General features: G+C 41.9%; 1 protein-coding gene across 2 annotated transcripts in view; it reads left to right on the top strand.

Annotated features, from left to right (window-relative positions):
* The window catches only part of GLI3 (GLI family zinc finger 3), a 210,176-nt gene that overhangs the window by 170,292 nt on the left and 21,519 nt on the right, over positions 1-18,365 (top strand). The window contains exons 8-10 of one of the 2 annotated variants that reach the window (XM_049816123.1): positions 242-458; positions 1,926-2,039; positions 3,365-3,505. In XM_049816123.1, coding sequence (XP_049672080.1) covers positions 242-458; positions 1,926-2,039; positions 3,365-3,505 — 472 coding nt within the window. Of the gene's footprint in view, positions 1-241; positions 459-1,922; positions 2,040-3,364; positions 3,506-18,365 lie in introns of both variants that reach the window. The other variant, XM_049816122.1, reaches the window with a different exon arrangement.

Raw genomic sequence — 18,365 nt, 5'->3', positions numbered from 1 at the left:
TGTTATGTTTTGTTATGGTATCATTTTTGCACTCACTAGTAAATCTAGGCCAACTCTGGATTTAAAACCAGGATTTATCCTCCTTTGGGGCACGAAGAAAGATATGAGGGGGAGGGAGGGACCTGACTTCAATTAATGTAAATATATCAAATATATTTTAAAGGTTTAATCTATATGGTTCCATACTGTAACGACCCTCATCATTTTCCTCCCTCTTCCCTCCTTTTTCTCCCAAATTCAGCCCTGCTCTGAGTTTCACATACCCTCCTACACCGGTATCCCTCCAGCAAATGCATCAGCAAATTATAAGTCGTCAGCAAACCCTAGGTTCAGCCTTTGGACACAGTCCTCCACTCATCCATCCTGCTCCAACTTTTCCTACCCAGAGACCTATCCCTGGCATCCCCAGTGTCCTGAACCCTGTCCAGGTCAGCTCTGGACCTTCTGAGTCCACACAGGTGAGAGACAACAGAAGAAACCTTTGCACCCCATTAATTTAAAAATGAAATAAATTAAATAAATGACATTGTCTTGATGGCAATTAATCACCACTGTCACCGAGACCCTTTGATAACAGTTTTCTTGCAGCTATAGCATTTGCAGTCCCCTTATTATAAATCACAGGAGTGTATCCACAGTTCCTGATTGGTAGTGTGCTTTTTAGTCCTCATAAATATTTCAGTGTGCTGCAGCAGCTTCTCATTCCAAACTGTCTCTCCTGGATCTTACACAGGAAGTTAATAGAGGTAGGGAGTAAGAAAAGGGGGAAAAACACATCAAAACACTAACATTTTAAAGATTATCACATATCACCTCCAAATCAGGCTGACTGTAATATGACACAGGGTCCTATTCTGCCCTCCTGAGACAGGTGCAAGTAACTCGAAGTGAGTAACAATGTGAGCAACAGGGGAACTTGAAGATAGTGCAGAGGTTTGAAGTTTTTTTTCTTTGATTTGTGCAAAATTGGACTTACTGAGTTTGAATTAATCATTTCAGTAAACCAAGGTGTATTCTCAAAAGCTGGGCATGTGCAGCAGTGAATCAGGCCCATAACGTAGAGTTTATCACAGTTCGTGCTTTGCCTGTTATTAACTAGTGCAGTTTGTTTCCAGATGACCTGGGATAGGTTATTTATCAGTCTGGGAGCCGGTTATCTCCTAGGTAGCTTTTACAAATGTAGAAGCAGAACATGCTGCTGTAGGAAGCATATTGATTTTTTGTGGGGTCCGTGCAAGTTCAGATATCTCTAAAAGATCTCTGGATTCCTACAAGATCCATTTGCAGGTGTAGATAATGGTGTTCAGTCTAGCACAGCAAGAGAAAAACAAGATTCTGGCCTGTTTATGTCAGCAGTAGTTTTGCTATTGACTTGGGAGAATCCAGGACTTCATCTAGGGTTTTTTGGCTGAGTCTCACACTAGTGTTCAATTTTTCTTCCTATTCACCATTATAATGGGAAATGCAGTAAAAGAGCTGAGATCTTGTGGGCAGATGTTAAGTGCAAAACCTTTCCTCCAACTGTGAAAAAATAAATCTTTCTCTTGTGTTTATTTGAATGAGCACACAGTGATTTTGCTTTTCAAAATTGCCTTTCTGAAGTCGTCACTATGTGGAAAATCAAGTTCCTCCTACCCCTCCCTGGCCTGACAAAAACAGCATTGGTTTGTAGCAAGGAATTACATCAAATGCCATCCTTCCTGTTCCCTCCCTGCTCCATTACAAGGTTGAGCGATGCAGCTCTTCCACAAGTTAATGCTATGTAATTGAAGCACAATGTAATTGCATATCCTATATAATTAACAGTGTAGCCTCTCCAAATAAAGTTGCTGAGCAGATGCTGCATATTTTTGTTTGGAGCTACATATTTATCACAGTCTAATTTTGTCTTCTTTTGGGGGAAAAAAAAACCCTGCCTACAGCAGAATAAACCCACAAGCGAATCTGCAGTGAGCAGCACTGGAGATCCCATGCACAACAAGCGCTCCAAGATAAAGCCCGACGAGGACCTCCCCAGCCCGGGAGCAGGAAGCGTGCAGGTATGGCGGTCAGGTTACAGTCATAAGCCTTTCATCTCTCTGCCAGAGGGAAAATGCACCTTCCCCGTAGCTTGTGTTTTCAGGCTTCCTGCCCTCGTATGGCCCTTCATCTAGTGCATACACGGGCAGCCTCAGCTCACGGTAGCAAGGGTTAAACGTGAGCCGTGAGGAGCTGCTGGGGTACAGGGTCTGTTGCAGAATGAGGGCAGAGAGGAAAGAGGCTGATGGAGAGGCTCCTGTGATCAGTCAGAGCACGCTCAACCCTCTGTTTGCCATGGGAAAGTGAACAAGAGACATTCAGGTCTTTACTGAGGACGTATTTTCTGTTCAGCAAAAATACTTATGCCACCTTGACTTCTTACCAGGTCTTAACAACTGTACTGCACTGAGGCCTCAGTGTCGGGCTCCAGTCTCATTTGCTATTCTTCCTATACCAGTTAATGCCACTGGTTTTAGTAGAGCAACTCCTGATTTACAGTGACTTGGGGGAGATGAGAATCAGAGCCTCGATCTTGTGAGTGAATCCATGAAAACAAAGCGGAGGTCTGTCTAAATCCTTCAGCGGGTTTGAAATGGAAAAACAGCATGAGTGCATAATGTGAACCAAATGCTTACGGTAACATCTGAGTCCTACCCTCAGCAAATAACAAGCTGGGGAGAATGAGGCACCTTGAGGAACTGAAGGTGGAAAGTCAAAAACCAAAATTAAATATTCTCTTCCCCTGCTTACCCCTTTCATGCACACGTTGTGGGCAAGAACAGACTAACAAGTAGCGTGAAAATTACCAGTCTGTTCTTGGAAAGGTTTTAGTGTGCAAAACTGTCACTGGGTTAACAATGAAAACACACTTTGGATTACCGGTGATCCCGTTTATGTCTAACCCTAGTACTAAAGTCAAATTCCAATTATTCAACTGTCTTGAATAGTGCGTTTCTCACTAGTGGTGCTACTGAATAATAAGGGGCAAGTGTACAAATAACAAGCTGCTGAAATATAGGAGAGAGAAGCCAAGCCTTTATGATTTGCTTTTAATTGAAATGTAAAAGGATTTTTTTTTTTAGAAATTCTCTGCAGTGAGTACCTCTGGGGAGGAAAAATTTGTTTTACACGTATAGTCTGCAGATGACTTCTGGCTTACCAGGCCTGTTTTGGGCTTCTGTATTTTGTAGAACGGAGTAACATAGCAAACTGAGAGTAAAATAATCCCCCCCCCCCCCCCCCCCCGCCATCATCTTTCTTTTAATGCTGAAGTAATTCACTTTTCTTCCTCCTCAGTTTCAGAATTTCCTCTCTCTTCTCACCCCTGGTTTTTTCCTCTCTCCAGGAACAGCCAGAAGGAATGACCCTGGTAAAAGAGGAAGGGGACAAAGATGAAAGCAAACAGGAGCCTGAAGTGGTCTATGAGACAAACTGCCACTGGGAAGGCTGTTCCCGGGAGTTTGACACGCAGGAACAGCTAGTGCATGTAAGTTAATGGTATTCAGGAACTGGGTTTTAAAACTATGTGACCTTTTTCATAGGGGTTGGGTTCTCTGACCCTGTGCTGAGTCAAGTTTCTTAGCTAACAGCGCTGCAAACTGGAGAGGGGTTTATGAGTTTCTGAGAATAAAGAAAACTCAGAGCCACAGTGCTTGACCTGTTCATTCAGCTAAAGCTTAGTGTAAAATTCAATAAAGTCTTCAATAGAGATTGTAATGGCTCTGATCCTGTAAGCCAGCAAACGCTATTTTGAGTTAGAGACTTTGATAGTTATTGAGTAATAGTAAGCTGGACATGAATTATTATTAACCTTTAGCCAAGTTTGATTTTTTCTCCTCAAAGGGACTGTAACAGTAGAAATGGGTGAGGGGATTTCTTCCCCTTCCCTAAGGGGGGGGGTTGGTATCAATTTACTGTTGGGTGTAAATTGAAGGGGGTTATTTGGCTAAATGCATGGAGACTGAGTTATTTCAAGTTTTTAGCAAAAGCAAACTATGGTCTTTTTTATGCTACACCAAATATTAGTCGGATCTGCCTTGTTTTTTCTTGCTCTCTGCCACCTCTCCAAAAGAAATTATTTTTACTGTTTTGTAATATTGTAAGCCACAAAATGAACAGTCAAAATCTAGAATATAACCTGGCAAGTACAGTGTCCCCCCATTTCCAACCTCCTTAGCTAGCAGCACCTCTCTTAATTACCGGCATCATAGAACAGAGCAAATAGTCTGAAAAAAAAGGAATTCCTAGTACAGATTAGAGAGGAACTTCTTCAGCAAATGGATCAGTGTTTCAGAATCACATTTATTGTAGAAAACTGTTAAAAACTTTCCTGGAGATCATGCAAAATCGATTGCGAAATGTGGCCAGTACTACTGAAATAGCTTGTTGAAAAATGTACTTTTCCACCCAAAATAAATAAAAAAACCCCACCATTTATTTCCAAACACTATGCAAAATGGTAAACTGATGCTGCAAAGCTGACTTTAGTAAAGCAATGCCAGCTTTCACTTGCTGGAGTGTGAGAGCCTCTTGGTGTTGCAGTTATTCATCAAGCTGTATTTTCAGTTTCTTGTTATTATTAGGTAGTAGTAGTAACAGTAACAAAATAATAATATGTGAAAGACTATCAAAACTAAAATAATGGCAGAAGTGTGGCATTTTTTAAGAATCCTTTGGACACATTTTGCACAAATAATTCCCTAACTTTTTAATAGGCCAAAATGAAATGTAAGGAGAGACTCTGTTGGTGTCACAGTATCTTTTGGGGAAGAAATGCCATATAAACAGCTGCTACAAAGGGTTGGACGCATTTAAAAGATCAACTGTTGGTCTTGCAATTGATTCCATGCAAACAGACCATTTGACATCATCTGGGGCTCTGCACAGGCACAGTCTTTAGATCTGCTAATAATTGTAAGGCTGAAGCTTTATGATGCCTGGCAAACCTTTCTCAATATTCAGAAATGATCCTAGTGATGATGATAAATAATTTACACCAAAATATGTGAAATAGAAGAGAATTGCAGAATAAAGGTGCCCTTGGTAATGAAAAAAAGGAAGAGGATTTTTTGACATTTCAGATGTAAAAATTAATTGAATTCCACTGTGCATGTTAGCTACTAGCTAATGTTTTGTAGTTAAAGGTGAATTAAAATGACAGCGTGATTGGTTGTTTGGGGGTTTTTTAAAATGCATTTGTTGATTCTGGTGTGATTTTTATAGCAAATCTGATTGTATTATAAGGGTCAACAGCAAGACTCCTCTGAAAAAAATGTATTTCTTATGTTTCTGCACAATGGCAACATCTGAAATGGGTTTCTCTAGACATAAAAAGGGGATATAAAAAATGTTTCTATGATACATGGAGTTCTTTTTGGCAGGGCTTAGGATTCAGATATGTTATGATGGCATTTAAGATTACGAGGTGCAAGTCCTGACTCGATACCCTGAAGACAATAAATTCATCATCGCAACCATCACATACAAGTAGCACAAATCACGCTGTAAGAGTCAGCGTGACTCAGTGATGGGGCCCTGGTTTGTGATTTCTTTTGCTGCTCCGACAGAGCCCTGCTGTGGGGACTTGCGCGAGTTATTTCTGTCCAGAATTGCAAAGGGCTTTAGACATCCAACTCCGTTTGAAAGTCTGGCCCTTCACCCTGGTCTGTCTGTCCCATATTTTGTCTGCCCTTGATTGCCACAGCACTCTAATGTACACCTGCAGCAACTAGGGAAATGAAGTCTGAGTCTCGGTAGGCCTTCACAGGAAGGCAGTCCTGGTTTTGCTTAGGTCTGTGACTCCAGCAGAAAGCATTCAGTCCCCGAGCAGCAGTTCGGTCCTTGAAAATCTCCCCACTGATGTGGCTTGCGTATGCCTCCTGCCCAGATACTGGCGAGTAAATCCAAGTAGATACAAGCTGCTGTAAATGCGCTTACCTCAGCGCCTTTGCACTGCATGGGTTCCTGACTTGGCGTGTGCATGTGTGCACCTGAACTAGGCACAGAGAGAGTGTGTGTCTCGGTGGCATGAGTACATCCTTTACTCAGTAATATTTACACTGCAGTAGCAGCTGGAGGCCTCGTCAAGCCCAGAGTCCCGTGGTGCTAGACGCTGCTCAAACGCAAGAGAAGGAAGGACCCCGATATGGGCACGAGCTCTTCACTCTGCAGCTCCAGGGCCATGTACATCAGGCTGTTCGATGCCGTCTGGAGGTACCTGAGCTAGCCTGTGTAGAGGTAGGGCTGTAGCTAGGACCACGCTATTAACCTTCAAGTCTTGCCAGCAGAGCTCTGCCACGTTGTCTCTCCTGGCCACATGCGCTGCCGCTCTGCAGGTGGTTCCCAACCTGCTGGCAGACTCAGCAGAGCCTCAGTTGCTCCAGCTGAGCTTGAAGGGTGTTTTGAATAAGATGCTGGACTGCCATGTAGGTAGTCAAAAGTACAGATAACCATCCTGTTTTGTTGACTTTCCTGTGGCGTAGTAATCTTCAAGGCAGGGGCAACTGGCATAGATAAAGGCAATAAAGGCTGAAATTGCTCTAGCAAGACTCATCCAGGTAACGTCTGCTGACTTCCCTGTATTCCCTGGCACTCAGAAAGGATGATTAGCATGAGCAGAGAGCTACAGTCACGTGTTCAGAAGTTGGGTGGGTGTGATACAGCACTACACATGATACTGCATCATATTGCATACACACACCTACTTGCCCATACTATGGGTAGTCAAGTGAACTGTGTAGTGAAACTGAGAGTGAGCTGTGTAGGCCTTCACAAAGGATTGCAAGAAGACCCTTCCCCGTCATCCGCTTTGTCAAGTACATGGTGTGTAGCATATATTCAGTAGAAAGGAAAATGCATTTGTATATTTGACTTGGAAGCATTTAGAGTATTTTTTCACCTGTACAACTCTCTAAACCAGTTCCCTGGGCTTTGGAAATTCAGCTGAGAAGAAGAAATTTGTAAAATGCAGAGGTTCAGAAAAAAAGACCTAAAAAGCATCCTTACACATCCTAATAAGCCTAAATTTTCAGGATCTACGCAGGTTAGCAGTAAGTCTTTTAATGAATGTGGAGTTTTCTTTCAGGGGAATAAAGCTACTGTTTGTAGCCGTGCATAATAGTAAGATATCAGACCCAAAACATCTGATGGCACAGACCAGACTGTTATCCAAGCCTTGCATCCCAAAGCACTGGATTCTTAGAGGAACTGCAGTGTTTAGGGAAAAGATGGAAATATATTTCTACCTGTTCGTTTTGTTTCCTAAAGTATTAGGTACCTCAGTGTGAATTCTAGTTGCGCCAGGTTGAGCAGAGCTCAGGAGAGCTTTTCCACAATACGCAATGCACACAGTTCACATTATAGATGTCATTACTCCCTTCATGTATAGGGTGTATATGCAAGCACGTATGCATGTGTTTCAAAAGAGGTAAATATGAATTTGTGTATATTTTGGTCTTCCTGTCACATGATCATAGCTTTATTACCTTTTGGGGAATGATGGGACCCGATTTACTTTGAAAACAACTGTAGGTGAATCAGATTCTAGCAATATCTGCATTACAAAGTGATGTGTAATATAGTATGTATGGAATGGTAAATAGAAAGATAATCTGTGTCCGAACATGTGGTGTAGCTTTAGAGCAGAAATTGCAATTGTGGGCACAATAGTCAGCATCTGATCACATTTTTCTGCATTACTTTCTGTAGCAAAATCCTGCTGTTATTAGTGTGAAATGTGGGCACTAGCAAAAGTGTGCTTAGGCTCCAAGAGACAATGTTTTCTGACTGATTTTATGAACAGAACCTGGGCTCCTATGAATAAATAACTGAAAAGCTACATAAAAGAATCGTTATTGACCCACCCAGAAGGGTTTGACACTGGAATGATTTTGAAGCAGGAGCTCTTATTTTCAAGTGATATGTGCCACTTATAATTCAGCATGGTTAAATTTTCATGATACATGCACCAAAAGGCAAGGTGTTAAACCATTCAGACGCTCTGCCTTATTTATAGCACCTATCCATCCTTTCCCCCCCCCCCCCCTTCTCTTACAGTTAATAGAAAGATTCATGATTCTTCATGGTTGTCTATCTAGCGTCTGACAGTACCGACTGCCCTGCTAAAGCAAGTCACTATCTATAATTGATATCCTTCTATGGAATAGGGTACTGGCTGCAATTGAAGGGTTTTGCTGAAAGCTCTTAAATCCTGACAAGTTCTGCCCTTGTTCTGGTTCAGTCGCTGAGCTGCACTGTTAGGATCCCAGGGTTATTTGAAGTTGGTGCAAAAGGCGGCGGGGGCGGGGGGGGCACATTAGCAAATCACAAAGTTGGAGAGCTGCGTTAGAGCCGCCACTGCATTCGCCTGCCAGGTAGTCTTATTTACAGTGCGTTGCACTCCTGAAAAGATTGCTTACATTACTGCTTGAACAAGTGTATTAAAGGTTTCTTTCTTTCCCTTCTTCTTCTTCTTAAAAAAAAAACTTATTTATTTTAAAGCTTCAGTTTGCTGCTGGGGTCTTTATCATTCTAGCTGTTTAATTAATTTCTCTGCCCAGCGAGATATTATAATTGGGCTTAGCTGAGCTCAAGTTTGTTTTAAATATGTGATAAATGCACTTGAGCGCCCAGAAGCTAATAAGATATTGTATATTTTTATAAATCTGCTTTTTGTTGCAGTTTGTCTTTTTTTGCCCCCCGAAATCAGTTTAAGAATAAAATATTGCAGAAGGGCTAGACACTAAAGATAAAAGTTTGTTTAAGGAAATTATCCTTCAAGGAAATGACTGAAGTTATTGTTAAATATTAATACAATGGCAATCAGAAAAACGCAGTGCTGCCTATTTCTCATCCCCCTTGCTGTGTAGCCTTGATGATAATTATTTTTTATTCAAAAACATGCTTGAAGAACTGTAGAGCTATTTTTTGTTAGTGTTTTCTCCATAATTGAACAGCAATAAAATTCTCTCATTGTTGTTACATTTGATTAGATGAGATCAAAAAGCCCTAAACTGACAGCAATGGCTTACAGTCAGGATTTCATTTGCTGAGGTCTTCCCGCCTGTTTGCAAAGCCCCGGTGAGCGAGCGCTCCCCCAGCAATCCCCAGGGCAGCTACTGTAATGCTCCACCGGGCTCTGTTACTGCACCAGTGGAAAGTTTCTTGTGTTTCTCAGGTACCCACGTGTTCCCAAGGTAATCGCGGTGCACTGAGGATACCCAGAAGAACCATTACATGAAGTTTCCTGACTTGAGTTTCTTAATCTTTTTGCCCTCCTCTCCTACAGAAGAGGGTGGGTTCAGCTCTGACTGCCAGAAGTTTGCCAGCGATCCATGGAGACCCACATAAAACCTGGGCTGTGACCACAGCCTGCCTCAGCTCAGGTTTTGCAGCATCTGTCGTGATAGGAGGTGCCTTAATCAATGATGTGCACCTCGAAGCACTTAAGAACATGTCTGATTGGGAGGTGAGGAGCACATCAGTCTCTGAAGGACTAGACCTCTTTGGAGGGGGTTGTTTTGGATGCCCAGAAATAAGGACACTCAAAGTCAACAGACTTGAAAGTCTCGCTCCCTCTGCCACCATGCTGCCTTTGGCCTGTGACTTCTTCCTCAACTCCTCTGCTGTAGGAGAGTGGTAGTAAGGACTGGAGAGAGGTCCACTCCTCTTCCCTAAAAAAAGATCCAGCTGCCGTAGGAGAATAAGCCAGATGAGAGCAGTTCCCCTGAGTAATAGCTGCGGTGGCAGAGCTGTAGATGACCCTGAGAGTGGCGCATTGCCCACCGCTTGCAGGAGGAGAAACTGCCCTGTGAGCAAACGGCCCCGAGCTGCTAAAGCCAACAGGGTGCTACTTGCAGCTGTGCAGGTAGGCATCTGTGCCTGAAAGGAGGCAGTTACGCACAGCTGCCCCAAAAGGCAGATTATCCTTCATGCATTAGCGATTTCTTCTCTCTGGGTGCTGGAGGTGTGCTTGCAAACTGGTCGTGATGCAGGTGAAGTCCCAGCTATGTGAAGCAAGTCCCTTCACAATCCCAAAGGGGTGTAATTACACATCCCAGTTTGCGTGCATCTCCACATACGTGCAGGGATTTATTTAATTTTTAATTCTTCCTTGCGGAGGCAGTTTTCAGTGCATTTTCATTATAGTTTTATTTGGCTCCAGTACAGTAACACAGAGAGGCTTCAGCCCGTTCGCAGGCTCATTGTGCGTGGCAGTGACAGCTACTGCTGTGAAAGGTTCAGAAATGTTTCCTTTAAATTGAAAAGAGTAAGGAATAGATAAGAACATGAAATCCATTATAGTAATCATTTTTTTTCCTGACAAAGGAGAATGTTTTATGTACAACAGCAAAGGGATTTTTGTTAGTGGTTTTATTCTATTTCATCTTATTTTATTTTTTACTTACTGGGGTCTGGACCCTAATCCATATTTGGAGAAGCAACGCTGTGGACAAAAGAAATCATTCTTCAAGTGAGACAAGCCCAGGGCTTGGGCTGAAGGTTGGGGCAACATGGAGAAGGCAGGGAGTTGTTTCAGAGGCAAGCAACTGCCATGAAAAGGTTTTTTCCAGTTTGTGCATCCCCTCGGTATATTTGACCTTTGTAGCTGTGAGGAAACAAGGGAGAGGAGGGAGAGAGAGATTATAGCAAATAATCATGAGAAACATCTGTCCGGAAGTTTTTAGATTTTGAAATCTCTTCCTAGCTGCCTCTTTAAAGGCTTAGTTATAATTAAGACACCACCTTACTGTGCTGGATTATAGGCTGCTGAACCCATAGTTTTGAGCTGTGCCAAAATGGTAGCATCATTTATGGGCCAGCAATTCATTACAAGGCGTAGGAGAGCTCGTAAGCAGAACTGTGCCCCTAAGTGCATGTTCGTTTTCTCTTGGTTTCTGTATGGGTACCTAACACAGACTTGTTTAAATGAAGCAAGTCTTTAACCCCCCATCAAAGGTAACCATCTAAGTGCTGTCGGGTTTTAAGCTTAAGTAACCACAGACGGACCTCACTGCTGTTCTGTAGCCTCAGTAGCCCTCGGGGTCTGGCACGGCTCCTGTTTGCCCAGCACATCCTTGCTCTGCGCCAGCCACTGTGATGCCCTCTGCCTTCCAGCCGTGTTAAAAGTCAGCACTGCTACCTTGTGAAGAGATCTTACTCACTCTGGGCTTGACCCAAAGGCCAGCTGTGCTTTGGCTCAGGTCCTCTTAAGCACTCCACTACACAAGCGCATTGGCAGTTCCCCTACCTACAGTCTGGCTTTTGATGAATCACAGAGGAGAAGGGGAAAAAAAAATAAAGTGGGGATTTCTTTTTTTCGTAGAGAAAGGTTTACAAAAAAATAAATCCACCCTAATCTGTGAAGTATTAAGAGGGGATTTAGAGAGAGAAATGTAATCATTTTTTTATTTTAATTCCTCTGTAATTAGCATTTCTTTCACAGCATTAGGAAAACTTGTTGTTAGTCTGCTGCTGCTACAGCTACTGTTCATATGAGTTGCCAAAGTCATTGTCCTCGAATTGGTGTCCCTGAAAAGAGGTTGCTAAACTGTGACGTGTCATTTAAATAGCACTTTTTTTTCATTGGTGTAGGTAAGGATGAACAGTGCTGCTCCTGTGCCCTGAGAAGTTACTCTAGTGATTTAGATTGAAATGGTAACAAGTGGGCGCATGAGTGGAAAGAGCTGTGCGTGGCAGGGAGCAGCATTCAGCCTCTGTCCGTGCTTTTAGTCACAAAGCGCTATTTAGGTGGTTTGTGGATATACATACTTATTTGAAGTGTTTATTTTGCCTGAAAGTTCAGCTACTGAACTCTTCCAGGTTAGTGATGTTATCATAGGTGCCTTCCAGTTTTGGGGAGAAGTGCAGGATAAGAAGCTGCCAGCCCAGTCCCAGGGGAGCCCATGCTGACTGAGCGACAAATGCGTCGGCAAGAGTAAAGCTGCAAACTGAGTTGGCTCTTCAGCTCCTGACTGTTGTTGGCATATCATGGAGAAGAGAGAAAAGGGAAGTCCTTGCCCGCTTTTTTTTGCTGCCTCTGAGCTGCAAGGAAGGTTGGGGTTGTGCATTGACTCCAGGTACTTTTCAGTCGTCACCAATGGGCCAGGACAAAGCAGATTAAGCAGATTCACTGGGACAGAGCTGCACTTTCTGTGCAGCTTTTTCCTGCCTTGCTACTGCTGACTGAGTGATTGCTGGTTTGTAGCCTGTGTTACTATGGTGAACCAGTGGAAGATCTGCTTCAAGCTTTCTGGAGTCCCTGTTCGGTGTCGTCTGTCTCAGCACTGCTTTTGTTGTCTCACAGTGAATAGGATTTTATCCAGCCCATCTTCATATCTTTGTCACAAGTGCCATGTTCTCCCTCGTAGCTGCCCATATTCAACCCAAAAGGTTTGCCCATAAAAACCAGATGCCTGGAAGAATAGAAATCTATGAGTGCTGGCCCAGCTATTGCATGTGGAAGTGCTTTTTCTCAGACAGAAGTGGCAGATCAGCATGCAAGAACGGAGGCAGGGACATGCAAGCTAAATAGAAGCGCAAATGCAGCCTTCTGCTTTTGGTTTTGAGTGGGCTGGGCTGCATGGATTCATTTTTGCAGTCTCTTTTGTTTGTGTAACCTCTTAATAGAAAAAAAAAAAAAAAAGCAGATTAGCCTTTTATCATAGTGAAACAAATTTAGTGTTTTCCAGTGCTTAAACTTTTGTGTGAGCCTGACTTTTCTTCAAGGTGTCGGGTACCTAATCTATAAAATGAATGGGTGGTGGTTTTGTCAGGAGTGGGTCCTCTGGTGGCTTGCACTGTAGGTATGAGGTCTGCATATACCATTCTTACGTGTATCGCAGGGCTGAGATGCTGCAGTTCTCCATGAGATAAAGTAGTCAAGCTGAAAATGAAACAAAGCTCTAACTGTATCCCTCCTTGTGTTTAGCAGAGATAAACTACAGTGGAGTCTCAGTGCTGCTCCGTTTGGCTTCTGGCAGCAGCTTTAATTGGTAAAATGCAGATTTTTTTTTTGATCAAGAGAGGATTATTCTTGTTATCAGTCTGGAGCATCTTATTTCAAGATGAAAAGGCTTCGCTGAATTACAGATGCCAACATTTTTACAAAGCACTTTGGCGATTGACATCTCAAAGAGAAAGTATGATTTATTAGCCTATAATGGCTAACACTGAGCACTGGGCTAGGTCCCACTGATTTGTGAAATTGCTTAATATGAATTGCCTTTTTGTGTAATTCAAGCCCCAGGTTTTTCAAATAAACTTAGAATATAAAGTGTATGAAACATTACATACCTGGAAAGGGAGAAGGGTAATGGGGCTGCGTAGCTAAAAGGAAAAGAAAGGCAAAGGAAGAAAGGGAGAAAGAAAAGGAGAAAGAAAAAAGAGAGAAAGAAAAGAAGGAAAGGGGAAAAAAAGAAAGACCTACTTCTAAATCCATCTTGGTGGTGCTTTTTTACAGTAGTTTGGTTGATATGTTGGCAGGGTAAAGATTAATAACAAGCCTTGTCGCTATCAGTAGCTGCTTGTCGATTCTCTGTAACAGGGCTGTCTGTTCAGCATGGAAATTATTGATTAAATAAAAATTGCTATTAGATTGTGATGTGATCCATAATCACAAACAATGGTGGACATTCCTCTTTCAGATCCCAAGCCATGCATCAAGTTTTTCCTTGCAGTAATTTATATTGTGCTGACACTCGCACCCATTAGGCTTTTATCCTCTCCTACATGTGTCAAGAAAGCACTAAAAAAAAGAACAGCAGCAGCACAGCAGCAGGTAGGCACTCACTAAATTTTCAGAGAGAAGCACAACACAGCCAAGTTCGTCCTTTGCTTCTAGTTAGCACCTTACCTCAGCAGTGATTTCTGCCAGGTAAGGACAACACCCCTTGAATTCAGGGATCTTTTTCAGAGTGTTTTCAGTGAGGGCAAGAGCTTGCTCCACAAGTATTTGTACCTAAAATGCTCATCATCCTTTTTTTCTTCTGTTGTTCCCTTGGCACTGGTTTTATTTATGATCCTTGTTTAAGGTACACCTATGGGTAGGCCCTCCATGTCAGGACAATGTGGAAAGGGGATGCATCCAGGGAGATCCAGTATGGTTTTGGGGGGGTGAGGAGGTTTAGCATTCTGGAGTGTAAAGGGAAAGTAGTTTTCCTGTATTTATTTAGCTCTGATGCTTCCTGAACTGAGGAATCCAGGATTGCAGCGCTTCAGTTAAGACTGCATCATTTTAGGCTGAGTTAATTAAAAAGATAGTATCTCACTCTTTCCAGCATATGTGAGCACGGTACCAACTTTCTTCCTCCTGTGAGCGCCTTTGTCTAAAACTAAAGGAAACCTAGTCAAAATGTTTTCAAGAGTTTGGCCGCTAATAGGAATTATGCCCACACAGCTTCTCTGTCCCTTTGTCTCAGAAGACCTTAAACAATATATATATGTCAAAAATGATCAAGTCCACCTGGCCTGGCTGCTAGGGAGAAGCATCCCTGTAGCTCTGGACTGTGCATTGTAGATTGTTTTGCCAGTTACCAGCACTAGGCAGGATTACAAGAGTTTTGTACCTCTCTACAAGAGCTGAGAATATAGAAGCTTAATACACTATGAGTATGCAGTGATTTTTTTTTTTTTTTTTTTTTTTTTGGTTAGTGTAATTTTTCTTAAAGTTAGTGAAATAAAGGCTTTCTTTATCCTTTAAACTATTATCAGTGCTAATTATCATACGATGTATATTTCTGTATCTCACTACTGTTAGGATAGTTTCTGCATATCTTTCTTGTGTCTAAACTATTTCTAGTATTACCACAGATAACCAAGAAAACTCTACCTGCAGTATTTGACCGTTTGCCACATTATGCTCAGCTTAAAGACTGTTTAACAGTGAGCTTAGCTTACTTCATTATACAGAGCAAATAAGTTTTCAGGCTTGGCTGCTGTCATTTAAATCAAGAGACCGCTTCATTTTGCAAAGCCAGAGTGAATACCTCACACACCTCCCTCCAGTGCAGCCACTTTCTCTGCGTGGATCAGAGCCAAGGGATTACTAGTCAGGAAATTAATTGCCAAGGGGATTCCAAAACTTATGGTTAGTAAAACAAGCCTGAATAAAGAAGTGTGGTTTATATCACATTCTGGAGGTGCCAGGCTCCAGCTCTGATAGTTTTTGGATGAGGGAGAGTTACAGAGATACAGGACTGGCCTTTGGTTTACTCCTGCAGACTTCTGGGGTTGACTGCCAGCACAAGTCTGTCCCATTCAGGTGGTGCCACAACGGTATATGGGAGGAAAGATGAATCTTTGAGATAAACCAGACTATTTAGGATTGATTTTTAGTTACCAGAAGCACCTGTAAGTTCACTGCAAGTCAATTAAAGTTAGTGGGTGGAATGCAGGGCAGAAAAAAATTTGACCTTGGCTGTTTTCTAAGTTTGTTAGATGATACCCCCATGTTCTACTATGAGATTCTGCACAGTTTTCATTCCAACAGCTCAAACATATGTCTGTGGTCTAGCTACAACACAAGACTGTCTATCAGACCATCTACAAGAGAATAAAATATGTTAGCCCATGGCAAGAGAGAGATGAAAGAAGGTATCTTTGCTGCCACTCCCTGGAGCATTGAGGGCAACTAACCTGTAACATGTGAGGGAGACCTTTGCTAACTGCAGTTTTGCTAGGATGTGATAGGGACAACCAAGCTTAGCACAGATGTGAAAAGTAAATTCTAAATGGATGTCCCATGGAAAAAAGCCAAGGGAGGTCTCAGAGGAGCAATAAACTGTTGCACATGCTGAAGCTTGTTAGAAATATTTCTTAGAGATGTTAGGAAGTAAGCGCCCCAAATACTTTCTCCAGTTCAGTTGTGATGTCGTGGCTTTAACACACTGCTGCTTCTGTCACCTACCGATGTTGGATTAATTCTGCCAGGATCTCCTCTGTGATGAAACAAATGTTAAAAAGTACATTGCCGAATAAAGATTTTGGTAATGCTTATCACTGCCATAATTTTTCTTTGTAGTTTCTGTCAAAAGTGTTGTGCGTTTTTAAGTCATTACATTCCCAGCTTTCTTAGGATTTTTTGTGCATTTCGTTGCAAAAAGTGGATCAGGCATTATCTCCTAATCTGAACTGCAGCTTTTGTAGATTATGTGTAAGGAGACACTAAGTGCATTTATTGAAGAAAATCCTGCTATTCAACAGTCTCTTTCTGCAGACAAAGCATTGGTATTTTTATCATACAGGCAATTTGAGTATGTCCATGTGGTAAGCATAGGACTCTCTTTAAAAAAATTAAAAAGACCTACTGATTGATTTACACAGGAAGATCCTGCTGAGGAATATCTTTTCTTTCATTTTAAGTGGATCAGTGTTAGCTGGGCTGTAATCGTTAACAAAGTACTAAGAGTAGAAGTGCATGATTTTACAAAATCTGGTCCAAGGTTGACCTAAGCAAAGTGCATGTTGTGCAGCAAGTCCTGTCAACAGGTTTAGTGTTAGTGGCCATATGCTTAATACACCCTGAAGAGCAGATCCCATTTAGTTGTGACATTTACCTTACTATTTTGCCCCATTAGGACTGTAGGATTTTCAGTGAAAGAAGGCAATGGTTTAACTTTTTTTGTGAGGGATCAAGTATTTTGCTAATCCTCCTGTGTAGATAGATGACCCATTGTACCAGTCTGGGAGTTTGGAAGACTTCAAAATCTTGTTAAAATGGTACTTTTTAGCTTTTCCTTATTCTATCTTGCTATAGCCTTTCATAGATTCATAAGTTGGCTCATGGGATTAAGCCGTTTGTCTCTGGTAATATAAAATGATATAAAGCTGCTGTAATATAGGGTTACATTTCAACTCAAAAGAGCCTGTTGGTATTAACCTGCTTGCAGTGTATTTCCAAACCCGTGCACTGAAAGGCAGTGTAAATTTTAACAGATTTTTGTCATTAAAGCCATACAATTTTTTATAAAACAGCTCTGGCTTTATATATTCATTTGGTGCATGACAGTTGTTGGGATATTTTGCTGGGTACTTTTTTACTTCCATTTTTTTCTGCTTTAGGCATCTTTACTGTTGAGCATTTATTTCTTGGCTCCACCAATCTGGCCTGTGCTGTGGAATGTAAAGATTAGAAATCCCTTCCCATTTTATTTTCTTGTGAACATGCCCTATTTTAAAGGAAAATATTATTACTTTAAGCATGGTTTGAACCCACAGCTCAATAATTAACTATAAGAGCTGCTAAAGCCCCACTCCTGCAGAGAGCTCAGTGCGTTTGGACCCAATCGAATTTAACGGGCTCCAGGCTGCCGTAAGAGTCTGTTTGAGCAGAGCAGCTCGCAGAACCAAGATCTGTGCATCTTGGCTAGGAGCAATGGCTGGAATTTATCAAAGCCAAACAATATGGGGGAAAATAGTTAATTTCAGGTTTAATATATACAGCAGGTCTGATTTCCATTGAAGTTCGATGAGTTATGGTGGCAGGAAGGAGGCCTATAGATTTTTGTCTTCTACAGCAATGTGGGAAAACATCCAAAGTATTTAGTTCTTCTGCCTCATGTGTGCTGATGTGCTGCTTACAAAATCAGGACGGTATTCTCCTTCTTCATACTATTTGCAAATAAGATGAAATGCCTTGTTGTAATGCCTCTTTATGATGACTTCTTTCTCAAGTGTGCTGGCAGGAGTCCTCTGTGGTCTTCCTTTGCCAGTGAGAAAAATCCAGAAATAGAATATATGCTTTTAAGTGTGTTACACTTAACATCTGTAAGCAGTGCTAAGTGCTGGGCCATTTTGTGGGTTTTTTTAAGGTAAGGCCTGTTTTTCATGTATGTTTTTGTTAAAGATTGTACACAGCTGTATGTGAGTTCAGATTTGTAAAGACAGAAGTCAGCCATTGCTTACATTGGGTACTGACTGTGAGGGAGTTTTAATGTGGTTTAACTAGGTTTTCCTGGAAATTCTGTAGCAGTTGCATGTAAAATGAATTTTTATCCCTAAATGCAAAAATCACAAAGCAGCAAATTTTGAAGTTGAGCCTCAAGTGGTTTTCTTTCCTTCCATATTCAGTCACTTCTAGAAAATATCAGACAGTGCATTTTCTAGGCAATGTTCACTGGTAATCTCAGACCTAGAGAGGGGCAGATGTTTGGTTTCCCACCAGTCTTTACCCTCTTTCCCATCCAACTGTAGGAAAAACTCTGCCCTTGTTTGTGCTTTGACTAGGTTGAGAGAGGAATGTGTAACAGATTTGAGAGGAATGTAGAGCTCTTTGCAATGAGGATCTCCTCTCCTGTGAGCTTACGGCAGGAACAGGCATTGCACCTCCTCGCAGTCATGCCGTAGAGCTG

The sequence above is a fragment of the Accipiter gentilis genome, chromosome 14 (genome assembly GCF_929443795.1).
Source record: "Accipiter gentilis chromosome 14, bAccGen1.1, whole genome shotgun sequence".
In the NCBI taxonomy this organism is placed as follows: Eukaryota; Metazoa; Chordata; class Aves; order Accipitriformes; family Accipitridae; genus Astur; species Astur gentilis.
This window is presented reverse-complemented; position numbering and strand designations above follow the sequence as displayed.